Source organism: Carya illinoinensis, chromosome 8, assembly GCF_018687715.1.
Source record: "Carya illinoinensis cultivar Pawnee chromosome 8, C.illinoinensisPawnee_v1, whole genome shotgun sequence".
In the NCBI taxonomy this organism is placed as follows: Eukaryota; Viridiplantae; Streptophyta; class Magnoliopsida; order Fagales; family Juglandaceae; genus Carya; species Carya illinoinensis.
The window spans coordinates 2,389,844-2,416,546 of NC_056759.1; the positions used below are offsets into that span (position 1 = coordinate 2,389,844).

Sequence of the window (26,703 nt, forward strand, 5' to 3'; positions counted from 1 at the left end):
CTGCTTCATTGAATATTATAGGTGCTTGTTATGTTAATTAAAATTAATGTTTATATAAATGATTTTAATTACGTACATATCATCCTAGCTGCATCGTCCATATTTTAAAAAAGAAATTTTAAAAGAAAGTCTTACATCACACGTCTCTACCTAATTAATTATATGTGGTTTATCGATCATTTTTACCTAATTTCTAATATCTTAATATTTAAATAAAGTAATAAAAATAATAAATCACATGTTAATAATAAAGTAATGGATCGAGGTACTATATGATGTAAAACTTTCCTTATAAAATAAATCTATTCCAAAAATATTTAATAATAATATGATCGAAAAGTTATATTCTAATATATTTACGCTGTTTTTGTATTGTGTTCGTGCATGTGTTCGATGGTCAATAAGGTCTGTGTTGACTGAAACTCGTACATTTACGTCGTTTCTTCGATTATCTGCACAATGCCGGACGGACAACGTAGGTACGTACGTTATATATAAGGTAGTCCCGGGAGCTGAATATATAAAAATCGATCGAGGATAGATTGATCATCGATCTCTAGCTACGTACGTACGTACAATTTGCATGCATTAAGTCGATCGAGTATATATGATCACCGTACGTACGTCCAATTTGTTTCATAAATTAATAATATATACATAAAAAAGAAGGAAAGCAGCTAGCATTATTAATTAGCATTCATATTAATTAATTGATTGGGAGAGGTTCAGATATTTCAACTTATATATATATATATATATCTATATATATGATCTATATATATGTATAAGCTAGCTCCTACTATTTGTGACACATATTATATATTAGTATATGGGCAGGATATAATCAATTGAATAAATAGCCACCCCGAAACTACAGTCAATTAAGCTTAATTTTGAGTCGATCCTTGAAGCTAGGCGAGTTCATAGGTTTTTTATTTTTATTTTTTAAGAAGATAATTAACTCTCACTGATCAAAACTATTAAAAGAGTTTTAATTTATATTAATGTCAAATTTTACGTACTTTTACAATATTCGGTTTTACGTAAATCCTAATAATTATGTCATTTCACTCGGCTAGTTTAAATAATATTCATGTTAATGTTTTTATATTAAATTAATTGATACATAGGCATATAAATATATATATATATATATTGCCGAAACTCAGCTCGAGTATATTAATATATATACACTTACCTTATTAGAAAGCGACTTAATCCAATAGAAGATATATAGAAGCGACAATCACATCAAGAGACTCATAATTTTTTCCTTCCATCCTTGCCAAACAACGTCTGCACCTCAAATGCCAAATAACCACAATAGGTAACAGGTTGAATACGTACAAACCCCATTTGACTTTGCCAAGAAGCTAGCCCTATTAAACAAAGCTTGCACTCTAACCTTTCATCCTTGTTGCACCACAAAAGGAATGCCAAATTCAGCCAAAACCCTCCTCCATACGTTCACAGCAAGCTCTCCCTTGCTTAAAGCATGATCTAACTCTTCTTGATGCCCCTCAGAACAGCAATTACAGTGTGAAACCATAGGGATGCCGCACTTCATAACTTGATCATGTACCAGTAAACAACCAAAAACTGCTTTCCAAAAACACAGAATTTTTTTGGGATCCACTTATTATTATTCCAGATCCAACCAGACCAATCAAAATATTGCCGAAACTCAGCTCGAGTAGATTAATATATATACCACACATATATATAGATTCATTTACCAACAAAGCTAGCAAAATATTATGAAATGCATCAAATTAATCAAGCTCACTTAATGTCCCTTAAACACATGATGCAACGTCGTACGTACGCATGCATGCATGCTAGCTAGCTGCATAATTTTCAGTGAATCAACGTTTTTCTGGAAACTCCATATAAACTGATCATGATATAGGTTTTCGAAGAATATGCCCCTTTCGGAACAATGGTTCGATATTGCCAGCATATATAAATCGCGGAAATACGCTTCTTTTTTATAAATTATTTCTAGGCCAGGGGCCGGCATACCAAACAATTTATTATAAATCATGAAGTGATCCGACTTTGATAGTACAATGTAATAATCATATTCATGAAATTGAAGATGGAGAATACCTACAAACTCTAGCTTCCTTATAAACAAGGCCTCGTTGGCAGAAATATCCTTTATCAGGGCTGCAATGTCGGTCTTCGGAACATATGCATTGTCCCTCCAAGGCACACCCATCACCTTTTGCTGCCATCTCCTTCCCAAACACTATCTCATCCGACCATTCATTTGAGAACATGTTTTGAGGGTCCAACTGTTTTCTAGCAGCGTTGAACTTGTCAAAATTTGGATACTTATGCTGCACATTTAGGAATGCCAGGTTCCTATTCTTAGCCCAATGTGGCTTAGCCCCATACTTAAAAAATGCCATTTGCTCCACTTCTTCCCATACTTCTTGGTTCAGTCTTGGAGTTGAAGGCTCATTGGCACGATAATAGTTAAAATCGACCACCACAGAGTCCTCGGATTGACCAAGATATGCCCTGGAAGACTTTATGAAACGAATCAGAAACCCGTTATAGATATCCACCCCACAGAAATTCACTGGTTTTAGGTCTCTCAGTTTTTTCACATCACGGATGAAGTCTCCAAACTTTGGAGCAGGGAATATTGCCGTTGTCTCAAAAAAGAAGAGACCATTAATTCTTGGATCCCAAGCGCAGGTGGCCATGGTATCTGCGGTTGGTGAATATAAACATGAACCTGAAGTTTGGATTTTGCCTTGACGACCAACTACCGGATAACCAGTGAACATTAGGTCATTCCTCAATCCATTAGCGAGTAATTCCTTAGACCCCACTGTAGTTGCCGCCAGTGTGCATTTTCCTGTCACACTTCGTGCATTCTCCAATGTTTGCTCTGCATTTTTACGATAGCTAGTGGATCTTTAACTTCATAACAAGCATACAACTAATTATTACTTTAGAACAAAAATGAAAAAGATCTTTGAAGTTATTATTCAGAATTTAAAAGGCATATGACCTCTTAAATAAGAAGGAGATATTGGTCAAAAAAAAAAAGAAGGAGATAAATTCTGCATGAAGCTGCAAGTTATACAATATTTATTACCGGCCACCATGTAAATTTTTCGAGCAAAATCAGACATTTAATAAAATGTTGTAGGGCTTAATTCATGCGTTTATATTTCCTTCTCGTAAGATCCTTCAATTTGAACAAGAACCTAAAGTCTTGATCCATGATGCAGAACACAATAGAATTAATGTGAATTAAAGGAAAAATAAATATTGTTTACCTGTTACTCTCATTAATTTGGAGATCACAATTGAATTTGACCGAAACCCGAGGAAGTCATAAACCCCATTTCCAGAGACGTTTAAGTGAACTCTGTCATCATATCTATACACAGCTTTATGCTTTGATGGATACCAAGTTATGTCTGCGAATTCGTGTTTCTTTGCGTGGTCCACGTATACTTCTTCAAACCGATCGTCGTCTGTGAAATTATAGACTATGCTTCTTTTGAATCCTCTCTCTAGAGAGAATTTTACCTGTTATTTATTCTCAAATTAAGCTACATTTCAATAACTTGTAAATTGGGCCGAATTAATGAAACGTGAATGTACACATAATTATTGCTTTTCGTATTCTGATTAAATGTAAATGTTTAGGTACCTTGGATATGACACCCAACAATCCCAAAGACACTTTAGCCGCATCAAAGAGTGGATCTCGTGGTTCCAATCTTATAATTTTGGCATATCCTTCCGATGGTCTTGCCGGAACAACAAGACTCAGTCCGATAACATGATCATGAACGGCCCCTCCCTTTCCCCACCAAGAGCTCCCATGCGCTCCTGTGCTAATAAGCCCCGCAACGCTCACTCCCTCCCAATACGGCGCAGCCACCAAACTCAACCCAGCTTCTTCCACTCTATCAATCAGCTCACGTAATCCCACGCCGGCATCAGCCGTGACAGCAAAATTCTCAGCGTCAACTTCGATGCTAGAATCATATTTTGCCGTACTTACTAGCAATGCCTCTTCGGATCCTGACGTACTACTGGGGCAGGCCAGTTTTGGGATGCTATGCGAAAACTTGCTCACAACTTTCACCTTGAGTTTGTTCTGGTTGGCATAGGCAACGGCCAAGCGGAGCTGTTCTTCGGTTGTTGGGTACGTGACATTTGGGATGTGGCAGTCCTTTCGGTCTCCCCATGCACCGTAGGGGTTGTAGAGGGTGCAGCCAGAGGCAGAGATTCGGTTGCATTGAACTGGTGGCAGCGGTGGCATTGCATGGATGTTTATCAGGGTTGAACTCCATGCGAGAAGGTGGAGAAGTGCAGAACGGAGACGCAAAGGGAGGCGCATCTTGGCCGGCTTGGTCTTTTGTTTTTTTTCCAACTAGTGCGATCAATGGAGCCTTTTTGTTAGGTAAGGGAATATTGTAGGGGGGGAATAACTATAAATTAGAGGAGATTATTGTAAAACTATAATTCAAAAGGCAATGCTTCGAAGGGAGACGACATATATAAAAGCAAAGGTCTCTGCTACTGAGACCGATGGTTTAGCCGAGAAAATTGACGGATAAGTGTAAATGTTTTTTTTTTTTTTTTTTTTCATAATTTTTTATATATTTTTATATATTTGTATTTTATATTTTAAAAAAAATAAAAAAAATAAAAAATTTGATCGCTCATTTTTATCGATTCAATTAATATTTTTCCTGAGGCAAATATAATTATTACTTGGTTTGTACGGTACGTAGAATTTGTTATGATATATGTTGTCAAGACTCAACCTCCTGTTTTTTTTTTGGTTGGACAGCCTGACGGATAAAGAAACATGATTAATAGCAATTTGCTCATAATTGATAGTTATATATAATATGAGTTTTGTTATGAACTTGTGTATTAATCTACGTATTAATAGTATTGATAGTTTTATATTTAAAATTTAAATTGACATTATTTTCAATAAAATTTACTTTCTGACCAATCACATTAAATAAATATACATATTGGTACATAAAATTATTTACAACTAGATTTTTTCATATAATATTGAGCATTCAAAATATTAGCTTAAATAAATGCTTAGCTGATGTGGATATTTATCAAGATAAATTTATTTATTAACATATATAGTTTGATGCACTATATATTTTTGTGAAGCTAACACTCTTCTTAATTTAAAACCGAATTAACATTCTTTCTTGATTTGTTGGTCATTAACTAGAAACTATGAAGAAATCACACTTTTATTTCATTTAAGGTTCAAACTAATTAGAAATAAAATCATCTCGAAGATATATGAATGAAATTATATGTTCCTTCATAAACCAAAGAGATTACACCAATAATAATAAAAAAAGAAAAAGGGAACCAAATTACATATATAAATCGAGTTTCCTCCCAAGTTATATATTCCTGAACTTGCATATATTCTTATTAGCAGTTAATAACTTATAAGCATGACAAATAATGCATGGTACTAAAATTCCAGAGAAAATGGAGTGTACTTATAGTTTTACTTACACTTTTACTTACAAGATTCGTTTTGTTTTGTTTTTTGAATTCAAATTTCATGATTTTCAACATATCAATAACATATATGTAGAGAAATAAGTTTTTTGTAAATTTTTCTTAAATATATTTAGCATTTTCCGAGAAAGATATAAGACAACTGATACATTTAAATTCCACTTCCCTCCCCGAAAAGTATTTATTTCACTTAGTATAAGATTAGAGGTTCTAAGTTTGAATCTTAACTTTACACTCTTTTCAAATTTAATTAAATATTCCATATAAATAATTAAATATACTTCCTTTCTTAGTCTAAGTTTTTGTCTGCTAACAATAGCAAGAAAGGATAATTAGGAAAGAAAAAATCTATTTATCATCAATTTTCTCATCATCCTCTTATCATCTTATATATTAGATAATAGGTACTTCACAAATGAAATATAATAAATAATCTCTAATTATTTAATGCCAAATCATAGAATGGTGAGAAGATGATATTGGGATGATGAGTAACATTAATTGTTAGGAAATAAGAATCAGTTGATAATTCCGAGAAACAAACAATACATAAACAACAAAGATTTTCCTCAGCAACTTTCCAGGGACAGGAAAAACATAGCTAGAAAAACAAAACAAACAGAAGAATATTTCGAAAGAAATAGCAGATTTGTTCATTCAAATGGGAGAAAATTACTCTCAAAGCTGCGAATGCATGGTGTATTATTATCTTTAAGTCACAGACACGTCGAGCTTCAGCTCCAAGATGATTGAATTTTTCACCTCCTCCTCCTCCTTCTGATCTCCCTCGCCATTCTCCACTTACATTATATATGAGCATTCACCTTGTACGTTCTTATATTTTTAAGAATAATGATATCCACAAGATACATTTTATCTTAATTTGCTCTGACGGAAGTTCTCTTGATCCAAGAAAATAAAATTTTCTTCTTTATTTTGGTGCATGCGTGGCCCCGTGGGTAGTTGAAACAACTAAACAAGTTATGTATGGGTGGTTGAGCATTTAAAATTTAATACTATATATTATTGTTCTTCAATAATATATAGTATTTAGTGCAATGATCTAGACAGATAATATAGGAATGAGATTTCCTCCTTTTATCATAGTATTGTTCCGATCATATTCTTAACGATGGGACACTCTTTGGAGTATTCTTGAACTATATATGTTGAAATTAGACTGAGTAAACAAGTAATAGTGTGGCTTAAACACAACGGTAATGTCGACACCCTCCTAAAACACTTTTTTTTTTTTTTTTTTTTATCTGTACGATGATTGAGATATGGCTAACTTGTTTGTTTCCAATTATTTATATTATTTTAAATTTATTGCTTCCCGTTATCTCGGTTCTTCTCTTGGCTTGAGTTTTATTTTATAGTCCCATTAAATGTTAAGCTATGGGACAATCAAATCTGCCCACATTATCACAAACAATTTCAACCCGTCAATTACGTAGACCGGGGGCAAATATATATATATTTATTTATTTATGCACAGTAATATTTTTTAAAAGATTAATATTACGTATAATCATAAAGTGTGCAAATAACATACAGTCATTTTAAAAAAAAAAAAATAGAATTTACTATTAAAAAATTATTTTTTTCCATATAAATCAAGTATTTATTTATTTTTTTGAAAGTAATTACACGGTGCACTTATAACTGTAATTATCATTTTTCCTTTTAAAAAGTAGTACAATAAGAGATCCCACGAATTAATATAAATTCATATGAGAGGCGTACATTTTTTCCATCTTGATCATCCGTGTATATCGTAAACAGTTATAGTACGATCACTTCCCAAATAAAGACAAGGCTCGACACGACATGGTACGGTTGGAATGTTCTTTTTGGACATCAGTAATGTTTGTTGAACGTCGAAATTGAAAGATTCTGTAACTTACCACAAAGACAGTAATTATTCTCTTGCATTACTAGATTTACAACAGGGAAGGCACTAAATTTGGACGATCCATCCAAAACCCCCCAAAAAAGAAGGAAAAAGATCATATGGTGGAATCCTGCAACCAAAAATCCTTTCGAGGAGGAGGTGACCTCCTGACCTAATGCAAAACTAAAAGTAGCTTAACCCGGAAATTAAAAAGCTGGGAAAAAGGCCCGACTAGAGTGCCAAATCACCTCCATTTCTCTTGTAGTTCTTTCTTCTCCGACAATACCCATGTCACAAAGATTGCCGCGATGAGGGCAACAATTGTTAAGAGAAGCAATGCGTAGCTGAAATCTTCAGTGAGTGAATCGTACGTCCTTGAGGGTGCAATTCTAGTGAGAAAGAGATCCACTCCATGTGCAAAGACAAGAGTAGTGGACTCCAACTTGGTAGGTAAGGTAACAATGCCTCGCAGACCTTCCACTTTAAGAGCATGCGTCACGTAGGACTGCACAAACAATGACGATATCAGTATGAGTAGGTTTTTTCCAAAGAACGATTAAAAAAGCATGTAGCTAAACCTCATAGAGCTCAAAATATATGCTATCGAGGGTTTCCCAAAGATTGAACTAGTTCAAATTGACAAGATCATTCTTGATGCAAGCCAGTCCGTGACAAAAATAAATAAAGAACCCCATTGCCTAGCTCTTTGATATGGAGCCATACAACCTCCGGAAAGGCCAGCAAGCATGGCTCCCTAAAACACAAAAGGAGCATGCCGGCTGTCTAATTAATGAGTTTAACTATTTTGAAGTGCAAAACACCTTATCAGTTATCTTGAAGCCAAGGTAGTCTAAACATCACTGAATTTTTAAAGAGGGTCATTGCTATCTAGCAAAGTTTAATAACTCTAATTGTATCTTTCCAACTCAAGCCAGATGCATTTACCATTCCCCCTAACCTGGATCTATATTGTCTGGCACCAATTTGGAGATTTTATTCACAACCCCATATAGCTAGAACCCAGGAACTTAACAAAGCATCTGCCTAGCAAGAATGGATGGTCAAGTTGTGCCATTTTCTAATTGCTGAACCAATGAACTGTGATCTGAACTATACCCTTGAAATTACTAAAGTCTTTTCTCGACAAATTAGATAACAGAAATCTCTAGCAGTTGCCTCTCAACCAATTCAATCAGTAATCTTAACTTTTATCAATAACATTCTATACAGCAACAAGCCAACAACCAGTTTCAGGCTGGCCCGTAAAAAGAGCCAGGTTCAAGTTGGGGAATAACCAACCCAAGCCCAACGTACGTCTACCTTATTTATATGGCCAGGTTCAGAAAGTCACAGCAGCAATAATGTCAATAACGATATTTATATAACAACAGCAACAACAACAGTAAGGATAAGACGATGATATATGGCCAACACCTGAGGAATGATGGGCAAGGAATCTGATAGAGGTATAATGCCTTCTTCTTTCTCAGCTTGTGTAGGGTTGACAGATCGACGAGGATCTAAATAACGCTTATCAAGAGCCAAAACCTGCAAGAGGAACAATATTCGGTATTCAAACAAAAAGAAATAAACTCCATCTCAAACATGTCTCTTCCTCTCTTGGTCACCCAGAAAATAAAAACAAACAAATCAAAGTGTCACAGATAAGAACCGAGAAAGAACTGACGATGTTCAAAAATTTGAACTGACCTGATCACCAATTGTACCAATAAGAAGTTGCTTTGAAGTTATACCCTTTGCCGTTGATGTCACTGCAAGTGCTTTCACAGATTGGGTGAAAAAGTAAGACTGTGATTTGGTCATCACCTCTGGTCGAGAATACAAAGAAATTGGTGAAGTAAGATTATGCTTTCCAACAAGTAGCTTCCAAACATCCTTGTTTTCCTGTGAATCGTTTTCAAATAAAAAATGTAGCAGTTTAAAAATGAAAATTCATGGGACACTAAACTCAGGATACAAGTTTACAGGCATACCGCCCGAGACAGATCATAGATCTCAATGACTGACATCTCATATCTGTGCGCTCTAAGATTGAAGTAGTGGTAGACAACCCAATTCTCACTAAGAACCTACAAAATGCATAAATACATGAAGGAATGCATTCCACATAAACTAAAAAATGGCTAAGTATAGTGCAGAACTTACTGCATGAACAGGACCCTGTGAACCATGATGAGTCATCCGATGCAAAATACGACCAGTTACAGTATCGATCAGGTATACAACCAACCATGACTCCTCTGGGGTGGGCTTTCCAAATTCACCACTGGCTTTTGGTGCAATAGTTGCCACAAAAAGTAAATTTTTGGATATATACTTAAACATCACATCCTGGTCAGCAATAACCTTTGCTTGAGTATGAACCACCTATAGAATGAATATTAAAAACATGTTAACAATATTTAAAGCAACAAAGCAACAGTAAATTCTCACAAAAAATTTACTTATCAAAAAAAAAAAATTCTCACAAAAACTTACAAAAGGAACTTCAAGGTTGGGGAGAGGGGGATGGGGCTGAAGCCATAGCTCATCTGATTGGTTACAGAGTGGGATCTACTGATCACAGTGTTTTTAAAGTAATCTTTTATTACGTTCCTACTATATGATGCTGAAAACATAAGGATATCAGTCACTTCAAGTCATGTCAGGCTTCTCACTATTGAGAGCGTATGCACAAGAAACCATTGTTATAAAATGACAACAGTTATTTATATGTTCAATGGGACTCCAATAGTGTCTCAGAATGACAGCGGAATGGTAGGAGTTCAGAAGTAACAGTGAATTAGGCATAAAAGAATCCAGATAGTAGAAGATTATTCACAGAAAAAACAATGGTAAGACAAATTTGAATTTCATAAGATAATCACTCGAATTAAGATTCTTTGCAAACTTGAAGGTTATTTGTTGAATGAAGAAGCATTCTGCATATCTAGATAACGAAAAAAATTGATTCATCAAACCCCATTAATAAAGTGCAAATCATGTACTAACAAGCTCATTGTGAAGTAACAATGACCATAAAAGACAGAAAAAGAACTGACACCAATCAACAAGAACTTTATCGGGGAAAAAAAAGGTCAGAAAAAAGTACCTCATTCAATTTTCTCGTAGCGGTTGCAATGATCTTTTCTGACTCAGATGGAAATACAATTGACCATAAGTCCGAGGAGTTGAAGCAGTATTCATCCACTACACCAATGCAATTGCTCCTCAAGGCATGCCCTTTTATAATGCCATTATCAGCCTCAACTGAATACCAGTAAATGTTTGAAAACTCACGTTGGAAAATACCAATAGCCTCGGAAGTTCTTGGGTATAAATGTGCACACTGGTCAGAATCTATCAGAAGGTGGAGATGCTGTTCAGTTGAATCAGTAAATGGCAGTGGAATAACTTGTGCAACAGAGTGAGTGAGACCCAATGCATTAAGCTCCTTTCCAGTGTAAGTATCAACAAAAGAAAGAACGCCCGGTGCATCCCAATGTGGTCCACACCGACCAGCAACAAGGACAGATGGATTCTCATCCATAGCATGGTGATGAGGCACCTGCCACTGATAAACACTAAGGCCAGTTGGATGTTTGCATGATCCTGATTTACGTAGAGAGGGAAGCAAGAGAGACCAAATGACCCGGCCATCTCCAGTGTGCAAGGCATAAAGTTTCCCAGCTCTAGTAAGGACAATTAGCAGTTTCCGAAAACCATTGTGGTCTCGGGTCATTTTGCTCTTCTCAGAACTTTTTAATCTCATATCTTGTATAACTGCTATATCCTCAGGGCTTGCAAGCATTAAAGTCCCCTTAAGCTTCAGGACGTGCCCCTTCAATAATAGAAACATCATGTCAATAATAGATCTTCAGAAGGCTGGCAGTCAAGGGCAAATAATATTAAAATTCTCATTCCAAATCCTAGGTGCAAAACTACAAAAGAGTAAATAAACAAGGGGAAAATGTATTTGCAGATGAAAAGGTGCATACATTCAATCCAGAAAAAAAAAATAAACTACAAATTTAATCATGGAATTTGCAACAATATTATGTTTTTTTTTATAAGTAAATGGTAATATTAATAAGAATAGGCATAGCCCAAGTACACAACAATATTAAGTTTTTTACGTTTGATTCATTTTCTTAAATGTATTTTTTGGAGTTCAGAGAACATTCATACCTTCAGCCACTCAAAGAGGTTCTGCTCCACTTTTGCAACTGATACACCTTTCTTTTCCACGGGTAGTTCTGATGTTGTTACATCTATAATTGAGGCTAGGCCTTCCTCCCTTGACCAGACAATCTCACCTTGTTGCAGTAACAACAGTGAATGATCTTCCATGACAATCAAGACTCTAAACCCATGAGACCTGTCTGTGCGGATATATGTGTTTATGAAAACCTTTTGCACTAGCCCCCATTGATGGTCCATTGCTATGCTCTCCTTGAGAAAATCACTGTTCCAATCATGACTAAGCTTCACCGTGAGGAGAATCTTACCATCTACATGTTCAACTAGTGCAAAAGCTTGTTGACCTTCTGAAAATGATAGAGCGTCACTAACAGCTGCTGCATTGGCAATTTTGTCCACAACCTCCAATTTTCCTTCACTTTTCACTCTTATGAATACTAAAAGTGTATTGAATTTTACAGCAAGTATTCCTGAGAGCTTTGAAGGTAATATGACTGGGATCCCTAAAGACTCCCCAACAAGATATGAAATATGTGTCTTGCTAAAGCTGATTTCTTCTTTCCGAAAGCTAATTGTTACTAAGTTTGATCTAGTGGCATCCAACGACACAAGCATGTCACTTGAAACTAATAATACTTCCCCATAAAAGCCATCGGGAAAGGCTGCACTCTTGTGCTTCAGCAACTCTCCACTTTTGGCATTAATCTGATAAACATCAAACTGGGAGGAACCAACGAAACCTACAGCATAGATTACGTAGCTTTCAGGAGGCTGAATAATCTGTTGAACCTCTATGCTGCAAACGTATTTAACCAATCTAACATCAATCAAATGGTGATATTGGGAAAAGACATAACAACATTCGATACATCAAACTACAAATCTTTTAAACCTTTCAGCTGAAAAATCCTTGTCCCATAGAACGTCTCCATCAATGCTAGAAACAGCATGCAGAAACCCTTTACTGAAAACAAGAATCACATTGTCCTTGTCGACTTTCAAATTTATCTGCACAATACTACCCTAATTATCAATATATACAAGATCATGTATCAGCATTGTATACTAGAACACCCCCCCCCCCCCCCAAAAAAAAATAAAGAGGAGAGAGAAAGGAAAAAAAGAATTTCCAGTGGAGTATATGATTTTGTAACCAAGAAGATTGCTGTGAAGATCACAAAGATAAAAAGAATAAGGGCGATTGAGTCAAATATAAGTTTGATACAAAGACTCAAAATAATCATTATTGTATTTACTAACCGGCACAGACAATAATGATTTCGAGGGATTTGAGCCCTGAAGAAAGGATTCCCACACCATCTGCCCATCAGGAAGGTTCCATGCTCTTAAAATGCTTCCCTCGGAGGAAAGGGTAATAACATCTGAAAAAGTTAAATAGAACATCCATTGATCAAGTATATTGTAGGTAAGTCCAAAGGAGGAAGAATATCATTTATGAAGTGATAAAAAAAAAAAAAAAAAAAAAAAAAAAAAAAGAGAGCACCACTCCATGCACAACAAAAGCCACCAATCTTATTTTAAGACTCACCATCAATTTACTTACATAATAAAAAAATCACAATTAAAAAAATCCACTAATATACACAAGTACAGGAAAGCAATTAAAAATCCACGTGTAACTAAGAGAAGAAACTGATGCTGATGAGCAGCCAATATTTACCATGTCTGCAATTTACTATATGTTTCTTAGAGGGAAACAGATACAGGAGAACACAACAAACAAAGTAGTTAGGTTTATCAATTGATGGAGAGGATAATTAATATAGATAATGCGTGTTATTAAAAGAAACATGGGTTAAGAAATTACAGAAGAACATAGAAAGAAATCCTCACAGCATTATAACGTGAAGTTTGTTGACGATCCAGTTACAAATTTTATATTGCAATTACTAAGTCATATAGTTTAAAGAAAAGAGTGAAATGGGCATTTATCTGGAAAGATAAAGAAAGGAGCAATTATAAATTGATCATTATTACATTTTCCCAGTGCAATGTCAACAGCATCCACCGCATCATTGGTCCCAAGAACATGTCTCCAAACTGCACAAAACCAACCATAAATTAATATCCCACAATCCCCCCAAAAGTCATTGAAAAACTATAATGAATAAAAAAAAAAAAGTGATCCTATATCATAATTTTCAAGGCAAATTCATTGAATGATAATTAGATCTTTGATATCCAAAATAGCACAAGCTCCAATACTAAAGTTCCACTTACAAATCTCTGCGTGCCGGAGATCAAGCGAGGCAACAACATTTTCTTCAGTAGAAACCACAACACGTTTTCTCCCGGTCTTTTGAGTGTGGAAAACAGCGTGCTTTACTTTCCCTATATACCGCTGGTGCCTGTAATTTGCAATTATTTAGACCCGAAAAAATGATAGGACCCACTTTTAAATCCGAATGGAGGAAAGGCTTCAGAACCACACGAAGATAGATAGGTAAGGAGGCTTGGGATATTTTATAATATATTAGGATTGAAGTTTGGCATTATATTTGAAGTCCCAATAACATATAAATTTGACTATGAATTGGAGACATAACCGATAAATGGGCTAAATGGAATCAAGGCTCCGATTATTCTCTGAAAAGTCTACAGACAAGAAAAAATTGATCTCAAAGATCAATTAACAGTACAAAGTAAGATGACTGGTTGAAGTTGTAGGTTTCGAGCACAAACAGAATGGAATCAAACTTATCATTTAAGTGGGTCAAAAAAATTTGAGGACAACAATACAATGAAATAACTTTGCTTTATTTAAAAAAAGGGGGCTGTGAGAGAAGACCTTCCCAAGGAGCTGACAGCCTCACAGTATTAAGTAACCAAAGAGAGCGGAATTGTAGGTGAGTATGGAAATTTACCAGTCCATGAGGCCGACTTGATCTTCGTAAAGCGAAAAGCCATGCTCCACGGATGAAACCAAAACTAGAAGAAGAAGAAGAAAAACCCTAATATCCATGCCTACGCTAATGGCGTCTCTCTCTCACTTTCTGATCCGTTGGAGCCAAGAAAGAGAAACAGATCTGAAGGGAGCTCGCTACCAAGCCGGCTTCTTCTTTTTCTTTTCCTTATAATTTTTGAAGTAAAGCGAAACAATGGTTGGGCCAATAACCGGCCAATCGTATTCAGAGTCCAAGGAAAAAAAACCTCACGAGCCTCATAAGATCTTTTAAAATCTTATTTTTATTTAATTGTAAATTATAAAAAAAAAAAAAAAAAAAAACTCTTCTAAAATAATTTTAAAAACTATATAGATTTCCTTTTTAGGCGTTATTATCAATGTTTCCAAAATAAACTTTAGAAATAAAAATAAAGTGGCTCAGGCTGTGTTTGGCAGTATAAATCACTTCATTATTATTTAATATTTTATTATTAATTTTTACTTTTTTTTTTATTATTATTTAATATTTTATAAATATTTTATTACTTTTTACTATTATTCACAAATAATTTAAAATGATCTCACTATCTAAACGTAACTCTAAACAATCACTTGGTTTTGTATTTTTTTCGGATGAACTATATTGGTTTGACTAATTAACTTGTGGAGTGTTAAAATCTTGATTAATTATCCCATCTGAAGATATATATTGCTCGGCTTGAATTGAGAGGGGCTCTCAACTCATCTAATTTTATTATTATAATTTTCACAAATTTTAATGTAAAATATAATAAATAATTCAATTTTTTAAATTTTAAAAAAATAATATTATTAAAAATATAATATTATAATATTATTTTATCTAACTTTCAACTTTCATTTCAACTTATCTCATCTCAATTCACTATCTAAACTTAACCTAAAATTTAAAAGATTCTCGTCAAAAGAGGTTTGATTTTTTTAAAATTAATTTCCTGAATACAATAGTCATTTTAGGAGATGTAACATGTAAATCCCATAACGTTTGATATTATTAAATGTTGTGAAAAAACTTTATATAATTTCAATTTTTTCTAACAAAGATACAACCTTTTAAAAAATACAACAAACAACCCATGTCAATAAGGGGGATCTTTATTCCCCCTTCTTCAGATTTTCTAGTCTTGATCCAGCTCAAAAGAGACCGATGCACAGAATCACACTTCAAGCTGCTTACGATAGGATAACTACATGAAAATATGATACTTATGGAAATTATCAAACAACCCATAAGTCTATGAGGGCCATATTTAAAGACTAATGCACAGTATCACATGTAAAGCTGCTTAAAGTGCTTGCTTCCAAGAGCATCTGCTAGAATTTATCTCTTGCTTACCAGCAATAGGTTGTGGAATGGATTATTTTTCACTAACATGATAAAGGATTATGCCATACCATATAAAACAGAAAACAACCACTGTTAGCTGGTGGTGTCAATTGCCTCTCAGCAGATATGTTCTCTCTCTCTCTCTCTCTCTCTCTCTCTCTCTCTCTCATGTGGATTGTCTGTATTGCAGGAAAGATCGTCAAGAACCATAAATCCTCTTTTCCGGTGGTAATCTTGATTCTTGGCCCTGGCTAATACATGTTTGGAGTGCCAATCTTAAATGGATGCCTGATACAGTTTCCACTTGATGTGATTGTGGACATTCTACAGACAAATTTTTGCAGGCAGATTGTGATACTTCCCCTCGTTTCAAAAAAGGTTGAAAATAATAATTTTTTTGACAAAAAAAGAAGAAGATATTTATAACTGCAAATTGTATAATTATTATGTAATAATTTTGAAAAAAATAAATAAAATATGAGTTTTAATAAAAAAATAGTGAATCTTACTATTTTTAAAAACGATTAGGCTTTCTTTATGGATTTCAAAGAATTATTCTTTGCACAATTTAAGGAGTTATTCCCCCTCTCAGAGTTCAGATACATATTTGAAACCTCGCTACATATAACCGTCGATATGTCCGAGTGGTTAAGGAGACAGACTCGAAATCTGTTGGGCTCTGCCTGCGCAGGTTCGAATCCTGCTGTCGACGTTAGTCTTCTTTCCCCTTTTTGCCCCCTACGTTTGTGTCGTCCAAAAGCTTCCTTGAAATGTAATGTCGGCGGAAAAAAAGTTTTGAAAAATTGAGACAAATGGATTACGATTAATCAAAGTTCAATGACATGGACCTCATAATATCAATAGAAAATTCACACCAAACTTATTTTAACATTTTCAAAGAAATTATCCAAACTAGAATCATGGTTGATTATATTCAGGAAAGGAATGGTTATCCCCTGAATAAATTAAGAATGCCACAAAACTAGCGCTGCAAAATGGCCTGAGACTGCCGTTATGGCCTATGGGTATAGCTGATTTTTGAGCAAAACGAAAAGAGTAATATTAAATTCAGAAGTACGTAAACGTCACGTAATTATTTAAGAAAAAATAAAGTTTATAAGTAAAAAGTTAATTTTTTTTATGTAGATCCTATATTTATTTATTTTTTTAAAAAAAATTATACAATATTTATACAATCATAATTATAAATATCATTTCTCAAACGAAAAATGCTAATTAGCCTCTCAAACTTATTCCTGCTAAAAATATATTTAAAAAGATGATAAGAAAAATTAAAAAAAAAAAATTACATTTGTGTTAGAAATATATTCAACTAAATCCATGCCTAAATGATAGAAGGTGCCTTCGGTAAAGATGTACACTTGTTGGGTTTCTTCTTGGTATATATCGTTTATCTAGTTTGCTCGGAATGTCTCCTCCACCTGTTGTTTGAACTTTGAACGCTGCCAATCATCCACCTTTTACTTGAAGCCTAACCACTTCTCCTTCCTTCACCTGTTGTTTGAAGGCTGCCACGCTCTCAACACTGAATATACGAAGTCATACTCGCTGATAGTCTCCGCCCCTTTCACTTCTCTTTTTCTTCGATCAAATTCGTGCTAATTTGCAATGGAAACAAAGGCGAATTTCTTCTATGAATCTCACCTTTTCACTCCGAACTCGGGGATTCCATCGATAATCCTTAAATCCAGTGTCAAGTTTGCTCAGTCTACAAAACTCAGCTCGTTAGGGACCCAAGGGAGCTCTGTTAAGCCAGGGTTCCGGACAAGTCAGTGCGTGCTTGCTTCCAATTCAATGTCGAGGGACCTATCTTACGAGTCTTCTTCAACTGTTCAAAGAGATATACAGAAAGAGAGTACCGGTTCTGTCAGTCCCGTCTACGTGCCGACGCCTCCGAATCGGGAGCTTCGAACTCCTCACAGCGGGTAATTCGATTGTATCGAATTGAGTTCATTTGAATTTTGATTTCATCTGCACGGAAGAAATTGCTTTCGTTATTTATTGCTTTTGGATTTTGTTTTCCCACGAATTTGTGCTTCATTTAACCTTGGCTTGGCTGTGGGGGAAAATGAAGGACTTGACAAGATCTTGACTTGATACTCGTTTTCATGGTTGTTGTGGTTATGGTTCTCTAATGCAATATCATCAATAGCAGCTGGTCTTTTAGAGTTAATTAATAATGGTTCGTCTGCCTGGCACCTGTTAATTATTTACCCTCTAATTGAATCAGGTACCATTTTGATGGAAGTACTAGGAAATTTTTTGAGGGTTGGTACTTCAAGGTCTCAATTCCTGAACGGAGGCAGAGTTTCTGTTTCATGTATTCTGTGGAAAACCCTGCCTTTCCAAAGAAACTAACAGCATTGGAAGTGGCACAGCATGGACCCAGATTTACCGGAGTTGGGGCTCAAATTCTGGGTGCAAATGACAAGTATATTTGCCAATACTCAGAAGAATCTCAGTACTTTTGGGGAAGTAAGATTTTCTGCTGAATGCCATTGAACGACTTGCCTTATCTTAAAAAAGAACATCACAACATCAAAGTAATCGCGTTTAGTTTTATCCTGTCCAAGTCATTCTAGGCCGTTGCAGCCGTTTGTCGTCCCTTTGTGTTGACTGCTCTTTCAAATCAAGAAAGGAAAATGATAAACTTACTTTTTTACTCTGTTCCGAACAAGATTTAAAAAAAAAAAAAAGTTGCCTGAAAGTGCGTGCTTTTCTTCTCAGTTCATATTATCATGCATAAGCAAGATAGTAAGTTTGCAAGCAATTTGATAAAGGCTTTTTGCATTTTTCCTGATATTTGGAAATGACTTGGACATATTTTTATTTTTTTGTTAAAAAAATTTAATTCACATATATTATTGTCCCTTAACATCAGTATCTTTGATGGGTGAGCAATTCAGTCTGTTATAGGCGTTCGAGAGCACTATACCGTGTTGTGAAATTTAGAAAAACTGGTTGAGTTTACTTCAACGTTCACCCTCTATGAAGTGTCTTACATGTACCTTAACACAGTTTGATACATGTATATGTTATTGTCTTGTTTTTACCTTCATTTTATCGTTTTGAAACTGCATAGAATAGTGTTAATCGTTTCCATGTTGGCAAAAGGAAGAAGTTAGATCACATTCTATTCTATCGTGTGTTGACTATGACTAACAATTTTCAATTCGTAGGCAGACATGAACTAATAATAGGGAATACTTTTGTTGGCGAAACAGAATCGAAGCCTCCATACAAGGAGGTCCCTCCTCAGGTTGATCTCCAACTTTGGATTATTGTTTGTGTATATACGTCTGGTTTCTACAAATTAATATATGCAGTCCATAAGAGATTTTTAATGGTTGTAATAGCTTCTGGCTATAATCAATGCCCCGTAGTTATCATCATTATTGATTTCCCCAATTAAATTTTGTGGGCCTGCCCAATTCAATTTCCATACGTGATACTGGATTGTTTTCTCATGTCATTTTTTTAAGCAGTCCTTTTATTTCTTGGACTTGAATTATATATGTGTAGTTGGCTCTCAAAGCATTTGATGCAGGCGATTTCTTTTACTTAGTATTTATTTTTTATGGCCATTTTTCCTGTTCAAGAAGTTGAGATCTTTCGTGATTGTAACTTGTAAGTTGACCAGCAGGGGGATTGTATTATCTGTTATTATCATGTGCATGAGGTATCGATATCTAGTAACAGACAATTTTTGTGCTTAACCTGACTTGTGTTGTCACACAGGAATTCAATAAAAGAGTGTTAGAAGGTTTCCAAGTCAGCCCACTTTGGCATCAAGGTTTCATTCGTGATGATGGCAGGTAACACCTTTTCATGTCACGTATTGTAATATATGATGAATATGCTGTGTCTGAAATTCAGATGGTATAATAGGCTTCCTTTTTTGGGCCTGGAAGTGAATAAAACTTTTCTTTTCTTCAACGTACCATTTTGTGAGTTTTTGAGTCAAAACTATGGGTTGAAACATAAAGTAAAACCTCAAACCCGTAACTTTATCACTGTAAAAAAGTAACGACAAAGTCTCCAAACATTGGCTATTTAGTCATAGTCTGAAGTGGCTTGGCTTTTCAACGATAGGTCAAATTATGTGGATACTGTGAAGACTGCTCGTTGGGAGTACAGTACCCGCCCTATATATGGCTGGGGTAATGTTGGGTCCAAACAGAAGTCCACAGCAGGCTGGCTTGCAGCATTTCCCGTTTTTGAACCCCATTGGCAAATATGCATGGCAGGTGGACTGTCAACAGGTGTTAGCTTCTTCCACCCATTGACAATTATTATCTGGCTTTTTAATTTACATTTATGCTTTTCTATGGCTTGTGTTTAGGTAGATTTTTTTTGGAGCCATTTTGTTGTTTGAACTACTGATTTTAGTTTACTACTTCGTTGCAATGCTTGGTTATGCCTACTAGTGTACTTCTTGCCTATAAACTAATACTATTTAACACCCATCTGCTTAGTCTATGAGTACATACTTATGGATTAACTAATCAGAAATTATATATATTTTTCTGATAATCTAAGAGACCGACTGCATATCTTTTCCGGTACATGGCTTTATATTAGTAGCCATATTACACCGTCAACTGTCAATATTAGTAGCCATACCAAATATAACACTATAACAGAAAGCTGAAAATTTTAAATCTTATAATAAGTATTGAGAAATATTGTTATCACGTAAATAAAACAATGGAAATGACTCGAGAACTTTTTTTTATAAGTATTGAATCCAGTAGGGAAATACATAGATGTTGATAAACCGAAGAGCGTGCTGGACAAAAGGAGCATGATTTGGATCCCCGGGCAGCTTTGTTAAATTTCTCTGAAATGAATTTTGTTATGCTGCAAACTAACATTATAGATTCAATATCTTTGAAGTCCTATATTCCAGAAGGACAGGCTGACAACAGTTAAACCATTGGAACTGATGTCTAGCTTTAGCTGACTCTATCCTTCCTGTGATATCAAATTTTCTTTTGCTTCAATCATGTGCCTTTTACCCAGATTCTATTTGCTTCGAATCTAAATTGCTTTATAGAAATCTGCATATGTTATTTGGGACACGTCCTCAGATTTTAGATTTGAATTTCAGGTTGGATAGAGTGGGATGGTGAAAGGTTTGAATTTCAAAATGCCCCTTCGTATTCCGAAAAGAATTGGGGTGGAGCATTCCCAAGAAAATGGTTTTGGGTAATTGTTTAACCTTTTATAGAAACATTGCCATGGTAAAAGTCTTGATATGTTCATTATTTCTTGCATTTGTGAGCTTTAGCCATTTTTCTCATAATGTAAATTTACTTGAAAGAAGGGGAACGGATGGTGTAGAATATTTATCCATACTACATCTTAACACACAGGTTAGCGCATAGGCTCCTATTATGCTCTTGCATGGCCATTTTGAGATTGTGGCTATTTTATTAGCACCAAATTTGGAGTATGTAGATTTTTTTCAACTGTTCAGTATCTAGCAAGCAACACTTTATAGTTTCCTGATCATTGGACTGAAGTAAGGTTAGATCATGTGTAGTTCTTTAGCAGAGCTTCTTTATGAGATATTCAGTGCATAGTAGTTTCAAATTAAGCTTATTCTTCCTTTGGAGTACTTACACTGGTATCATTGATTCTGTGCTGCTCCCTATGGCACCTTATTGGTTGATATCTTACCGCAGGTTCAGTGTAATGTATTTGAAGGTGCTACTGGAGAAGTTGCTCTCACTGCAGCTGGTGGGTTGAGGCAACTACCTGGACTTACAGAGAATTTTGAAAATGCTGCATTGGTACTTAATTTAGGAATTCAATTCCTCTTTCAAAGTTGCTGTGTTTTCTCTTATATTCACTTCAATTTTATGGATGACAAGGAAATTTTGCTTGAAAATAAAAAATGATGTCATAGGGAGGTCCAAGGATACTGAAGGAGAGAGAAACGAGAAATAAGTTTGGTTGTGTTCCTTTCTGTATGCCAGAATGCTACATGAGTCTACTTTGACGAACCTTTATTTTAGTTGTTTCGTTAACCTTGAATTCACTCCAACTACGAACACATGCCTTGATATTGTCTTTTCACCGAAACACAGGATCTGGTCAAGTGCTTTATCTCAAACAAGTAGGAAACTCTCCTCTCTTTACATTGAAATTTTACAATACTGACTGGTGCAGGTTGGAGTTCACTATAATGGAATTTTCTATGAATTTGTGCCATGGAATGGCGTTGTTAACTGGGAAATTGCCCCTTGGGGTCACTGGTATGTGGCTGCGGAGAATCAGAGACACAAGGTAATTCTATATCTCTTAATTGATAATCTATTCTCAGGCCTTCGGCGTTCTATTGTCACATCTCAGTTCCCATATCTACCTGTGAAGTCTCTATGACTTGGGACCTATTTTCTATTTGCGCTGGGTCATTATCTAGCTTTAGGGCGTCAGTCAGGTGTGTCATTATCTAGCTTCATGGGGTCAGTCAGGTTTGAAGCCCAACACTCCTGTAGCTGAAAATGCAAACTGATCTTAGGTGTTATTGAAAGATCAGATAGTGATATCGGGGCTATCAAAAAAGTGATCAATAATAGATTGTATCGTCTGAGCAGGTTGAATTGGAGGCAACAACAGAGGACCCTGGTACTACACTGCGTGCTCCAACAGCAGAAGCTGGGCTTGCTCCAGCTTGTAAAGATTCTTGTTTTGGTGTCCTAAGATTACAACTTTGGGAAAAGAGATACGATGGCAGTAAGGGGAAGGTGTGCTTAATGAAAAATCCTTAAACCTTATTTGCGCCTTCTGTTTTTGTTGGCCTAATTTGTTGATTAGGGAACATTTTGAATGAGTTTTAACACTTCAGACCTCGTTAATTTACAGATCATATTGGATGTTACAAGTAACATGGCGGCAGTTGAAGTTGGAGGGGGACCATGGTTCAACGCATGGAAGGGTGAGACCTCTATGCCGGAGCTCCTTAGTCAAGCTATTGGGGTTCCAGTTGATTTGGAGGGGATCTTCAATTATGTTCCATTCTTTAAACCCCCTGGTCTTTAGCACTAACTGGTAACTCGTTAATGCTCTGTTGTGGGGAGAAGATGCATTTCTTTAACTACAAGAGGAAGAACGGTATGGTGATTCCTGCACCGCGAAAGATTTATATAGGGAAAACAATTTACATATTCAATGATTCATGTTCTCCAAAAATGATTTAGCCGACAGATTTGACCACATTTTGATGTTGAGGGGAGAAAAGTTTCAAGTAATGATAGATCTGTGGACTTGATAGTAAGCCAATGTGCAAAGCCTAGAAGCAACCATTGCACTCCATATGTATGAACCACACAATTTGCATCTGATCCGGTTGGCTAGACTTGTAATAAAAGGCGAACACAAATGATATAGTGCAGGCCATCCAGTCAGCGAAAAAAAGATTAGAGGAAAGATTAAGTGTCCATTGTTTTAATATTATTTTTGTTTTGAAATTTTAAAAAGTTGAATTGTTTATTTTATTTTATGTGGAAATTTTAAAAAATTATAATAATTAGATGAGATGAAATGAGTTAAGAGGAGTTGTGAAAACAAACGAGGATTAAAGGAACACCCAAAAAACGTGTGATAAGATTCAAACAAATAGAGTCTTAACATGTCAATTTTTTATATTATAGTAATGCGATAAATTTAATTATATTTATAACCTACAATATTAATTTTATCAAATCGAACCCTCGTGATAGTTGAGAGTATATTTTATATTATTTATCGTGCAATTACTTACCAAAAACGTCTGCATGTGCAACTGTATCCATATATGTCTTTAATAATAATGACTTATTCTTTGGCTTAAAGAAACATACCGACCAATGCAACTATTCCAGTCGTTTTCCTCATGTTTATGTTAATAATGTTTGTTTCCATGAGAGTTCAATGAGTACTTCTTTAATTAAATATGATTAACTTGTTTTCTATATAAAATGCTAATCTCCAACCTTGGCCTTCAAAACACCGTAAGTTCATAACCCGTGCTGCTCTCTCTCTCTCTGTGTTGTGTGTTTTATGAATATATGACAGCTTTGAAAATTTGTAGCGTAATTATTTTAGCTGTCGTGCTGCTCAACGTTCAAGAAACAAATGGGGCATTATCATCAAGGACATGGAGAAAGATCTATAAGGCCAACAGAAATGGACCTTACTTGGGGCTGGTGATTCCAAACCTATTCGAAATGAATCCTCTTCTTCAATCGCCAAGCTTCACGTCCAGTAATTTAACATTAGATTTTGATGGTAAGTATATATGAACATTGCGAAGTAACTTTAAATACTCATTACAAGCTGCAAGATGTCTCTCCCTTCATGCATGCTGATTATCTCTCTTTTATATACGTGTGTGTGTGTGTACTTGCTACTCTCACTAGATCTTTCATTCCTTCTGTGTGTTCAAAGGTAGGAGATTTCGGTTTGGAACGATTGGCGAAAAGAAAGTTATATTAGCCATGACAGGACTTGGCGTGGTATTGTCCGTTTGAATTTCTTTTATTTCCTTTAGCTCTTCACCCATTTTCTTTCGAAAAATCTATAATATGTACTCGTTTTTGTGGCATCTTTGCCTATGATCATCTAGATAAATGCAGGGATAACTACACAGCTTTTGTTGAGCCTTTTCAAGATAGAGGGAGTAGTTCATTGTGGCATAGCTGGGAATGCGAACCCATCCCTCAACATAGGAGATTTAACCATTCCTCAATATTGGTCACATACCGGTCTTTGGAGTTGGCAGGTACTAAAATTACTCGACATGTCACACTCATATTTTGGCAATCATCAACGAAGATTTTCTTGTAGTCTTTATGTTTATCTCTCTTCTACTTAAAATTTTCTTCTAACACCGGAATCGATTTCCCATAAAATGGCTCATTTGTACCGTCAAAAAAGCTTTATTGGAAACAAAGAAGTTGATATATAATCAAAGGTTGTCGTTGAGGAGCTAGTAACAATATGGGCATATATATGGTGCAGAGGTACGGGCAAGGGCCTAAAGATGAGCTACCCCTCGAGTCAGATGGAGACTACCCAAAGAAAATTGCGTACCTAGAGTTTGCAAATTATACTGTAAACGCCACTCATGTTGCCTCATGTGACAACCTCCTGAACAACATTTGGTTTGAAGCCGAGGAAGTTTACCCCATTGATGGGACTCCTGAGGAGAGGCAGCATACCTTTTGGGTTGCCGTTGATCCCCACTATCTCCAAAAAGCTTGAGGCAAGTTGGTCACCCATCCCTCTCATTTTAATTAAGAGTTTTGCTAGATACAAACACAGTCGCGCACTAATCTGTGTACCAATACTGATTTATTCATACTTAAAATTTAAATTAACATTGTTTTCAATAAAATCTACTTTTTGACCAATCACATCACATTAGTGCACAGATTAGTGCACAATTGTGCTTACAACTATATTTTTCCTTTAATTAATTCCTTTCATTAATGTTATTTCTATAATACAAGTGGTGAACTATTAGCCTTTTTAATTTTGACCACATAGTCAAGATCTATGCACTATACATGTATTTGTATATCTATTTTTCAGGTTCTAAAACTAGAAGGATGCATCAACTCAACAACACGTTTGTCGGAGACACCGAAAGTGACAACTGTGAAAAGAGGAACGAGTGCCAGCATTTTTCTGGACAACGCAGCTTACCGGAGTTTCATATACGACAAATTCGAAGTAAGCCCGGTGGACATGGAAAGCGCGTCTGTGGCACTCATATGTCTTCGGCAAAAGGTGCCTTTCATTGCTATTAGAGCTCTCTCGGACTTGGCCGGTGGGGGCTTGGCTCAGTCCAATGAGGCCAACACCTTCACTTCCCTCGCCGCGAATAATTCAGCTAAGGTTGTTGTGGAATTTATCAAGCTATTATCAGCTTGAATGTACCCATCTAATCACATACAACCATTCTACGTACATCTCGTTGATGTTATTCTTTGTTTACTTAGAAATTTAAATAAAATAATTCGAGGTAACGAAAGTACGTTACTTTTTATTTATTTATTTATGTTCTAAAGTAATAAGAAAAGGATCGAGCCTTGCTTGCTAGGATGATAGCGTGTGGCTTACTGGACTGAGGCCCCACTAGGATTCTCGGGTCTAATATAGTTGGTTGTGCAATGTGTCTAAAATCCAGCATTTTATGGGCTCAAGCACCAAGCGGAATGAGTAATGGCTCACATTGTATCTCTAATTTACGGATCCGAAAGGGGTAAAAATATCCCAACCCAATATGGCATCCCAAGTCCAATTCAAAGGAGTCTCATTAGAAAGGAAAATAGAGAAGAAAATGAAGGGATAAAAGTTAAGGAAGGGAAAATGTGTCAAGAAAAAAGAAAGGAAGTGATCGGAAACAGGAGAAAAAGAGAGGGAAAGAGGGGGTCAGGCACGGGAGAAAGGAAATCAAAGTGATATAAAGCCGAGTTCTAGATCCCCTAAGCTTTTGTTCAAATTTAAGTGTTTGATGTAAAGATCAACGATATACACATATAGACCAGTACTACGCCGGATCGTCAGCTCCTAAGACGTCAAGCTATATATTGGAGTCCCGTCGATGTACTGGAGGCCAGGGATCGATTTTCAATTAGTGATCTGTTTTGCGTAAAAAATGCGTTTCTTTTTAATTACAAGAGGAAGCTAGCATGTGATATATATCTCTCTATAATAATAAGCGCCTATCGCGCTTCTACAGGAATGAGTAGTGAATTCACACATTCTATTTTTTTCTTCCGT

General features: G+C 35.6%; 3 protein-coding genes, 1 non-coding gene and 1 pseudogene across 6 annotated transcripts; 3 read left to right on the forward strand and 2 right to left on the reverse strand.

The window, feature by feature from the left end:
• Positions 1-1,963: 1,963 nt before the first annotated feature.
• Positions 1,964-6,369, reverse strand: LOC122318042 (L-gulonolactone oxidase 3-like). 2 transcript variants are annotated; one of them, XM_043135169.1, is made up of 4 exons: positions 6,221-6,369; positions 3,677-4,405; positions 3,297-3,552; positions 1,964-2,902 (listed from the first exon to the last, which is right to left on the reverse strand). In XM_043135169.1, exons 1-4 carry the CDS (start codon positions 6,362-6,364, stop codon positions 2,085-2,087), a joined length of 1,947 nt encoding a protein of 648 aa, XP_042991103.1. In that variant the 5' UTR covers positions 6,365-6,369; the 3' UTR covers positions 1,964-2,084. The 2 variants fall into 2 exon arrangements, with proteins under 2 accessions (XP_042991103.1, XP_042991104.1); XM_043135170.1 differs by lacking the exon at positions 6,221-6,369 and having other exon boundaries at positions 3,677-4,465.
• Positions 6,370-7,378: 1,009 nt separating this feature from the next.
• LOC122318505 (ER membrane protein complex subunit 1) lies at positions 7,379-14,757 on the reverse strand. 2 transcript variants are annotated; one of them, XM_043135920.1, is made up of 12 exons: positions 14,524-14,757; positions 13,880-14,007; positions 13,637-13,699; positions 12,899-13,020; positions 12,531-12,661; positions 11,627-12,434; positions 10,551-11,279; positions 9,605-9,826; positions 9,433-9,528; positions 9,149-9,343; positions 8,873-8,986; positions 7,379-7,943 (listed from the first exon to the last, which is right to left on the reverse strand). In XM_043135920.1, the coding sequence occupies exons 1-12, from the start codon at positions 14,619-14,621 to the stop codon at positions 7,683-7,685; spliced, it is 2,967 nt and encodes a 988-aa protein (XP_042991854.1). In that variant the 5' UTR covers positions 14,622-14,757; the 3' UTR covers positions 7,379-7,682. The 2 variants fall into 2 exon arrangements, with proteins under 2 accessions (XP_042991854.1, XP_042991855.1); XM_043135921.1 differs by having other exon boundaries at positions 12,531-12,646; positions 14,524-14,756.
• Positions 14,758-16,539: 1,782 nt separating this feature from the next.
• Positions 16,540-16,621, forward strand: TRNAS-CGA. The gene has a single exon. It is a non-coding gene; the product is annotated as a tRNA-Ser (tRNA).
• Positions 16,622-17,275: 654 nt separating this feature from the next.
• Positions 17,276-23,362, forward strand: LOC122318800 (tocopherol cyclase, chloroplastic). Its single transcript, XM_043136436.1, has 10 exons — positions 17,276-17,855; positions 18,161-18,405; positions 19,110-19,189; positions 19,669-19,745; positions 20,023-20,192; positions 21,041-21,138; positions 21,618-21,725; positions 22,105-22,221; positions 22,533-22,682; positions 22,801-23,362. The coding sequence occupies exons 1-10, from the start codon at positions 17,539-17,541 to the stop codon at positions 22,975-22,977; spliced, it is 1,539 nt and encodes a 512-aa protein (XP_042992370.1). The 5' UTR covers positions 17,276-17,538; the 3' UTR covers positions 22,978-23,362.
• Positions 23,363-23,491: 129 nt separating this feature from the next.
• Positions 23,492-25,936, forward strand: LOC122318802 (annotated as a pseudogene).
• Positions 25,937-26,703: the final 767 nt, after the last annotated feature.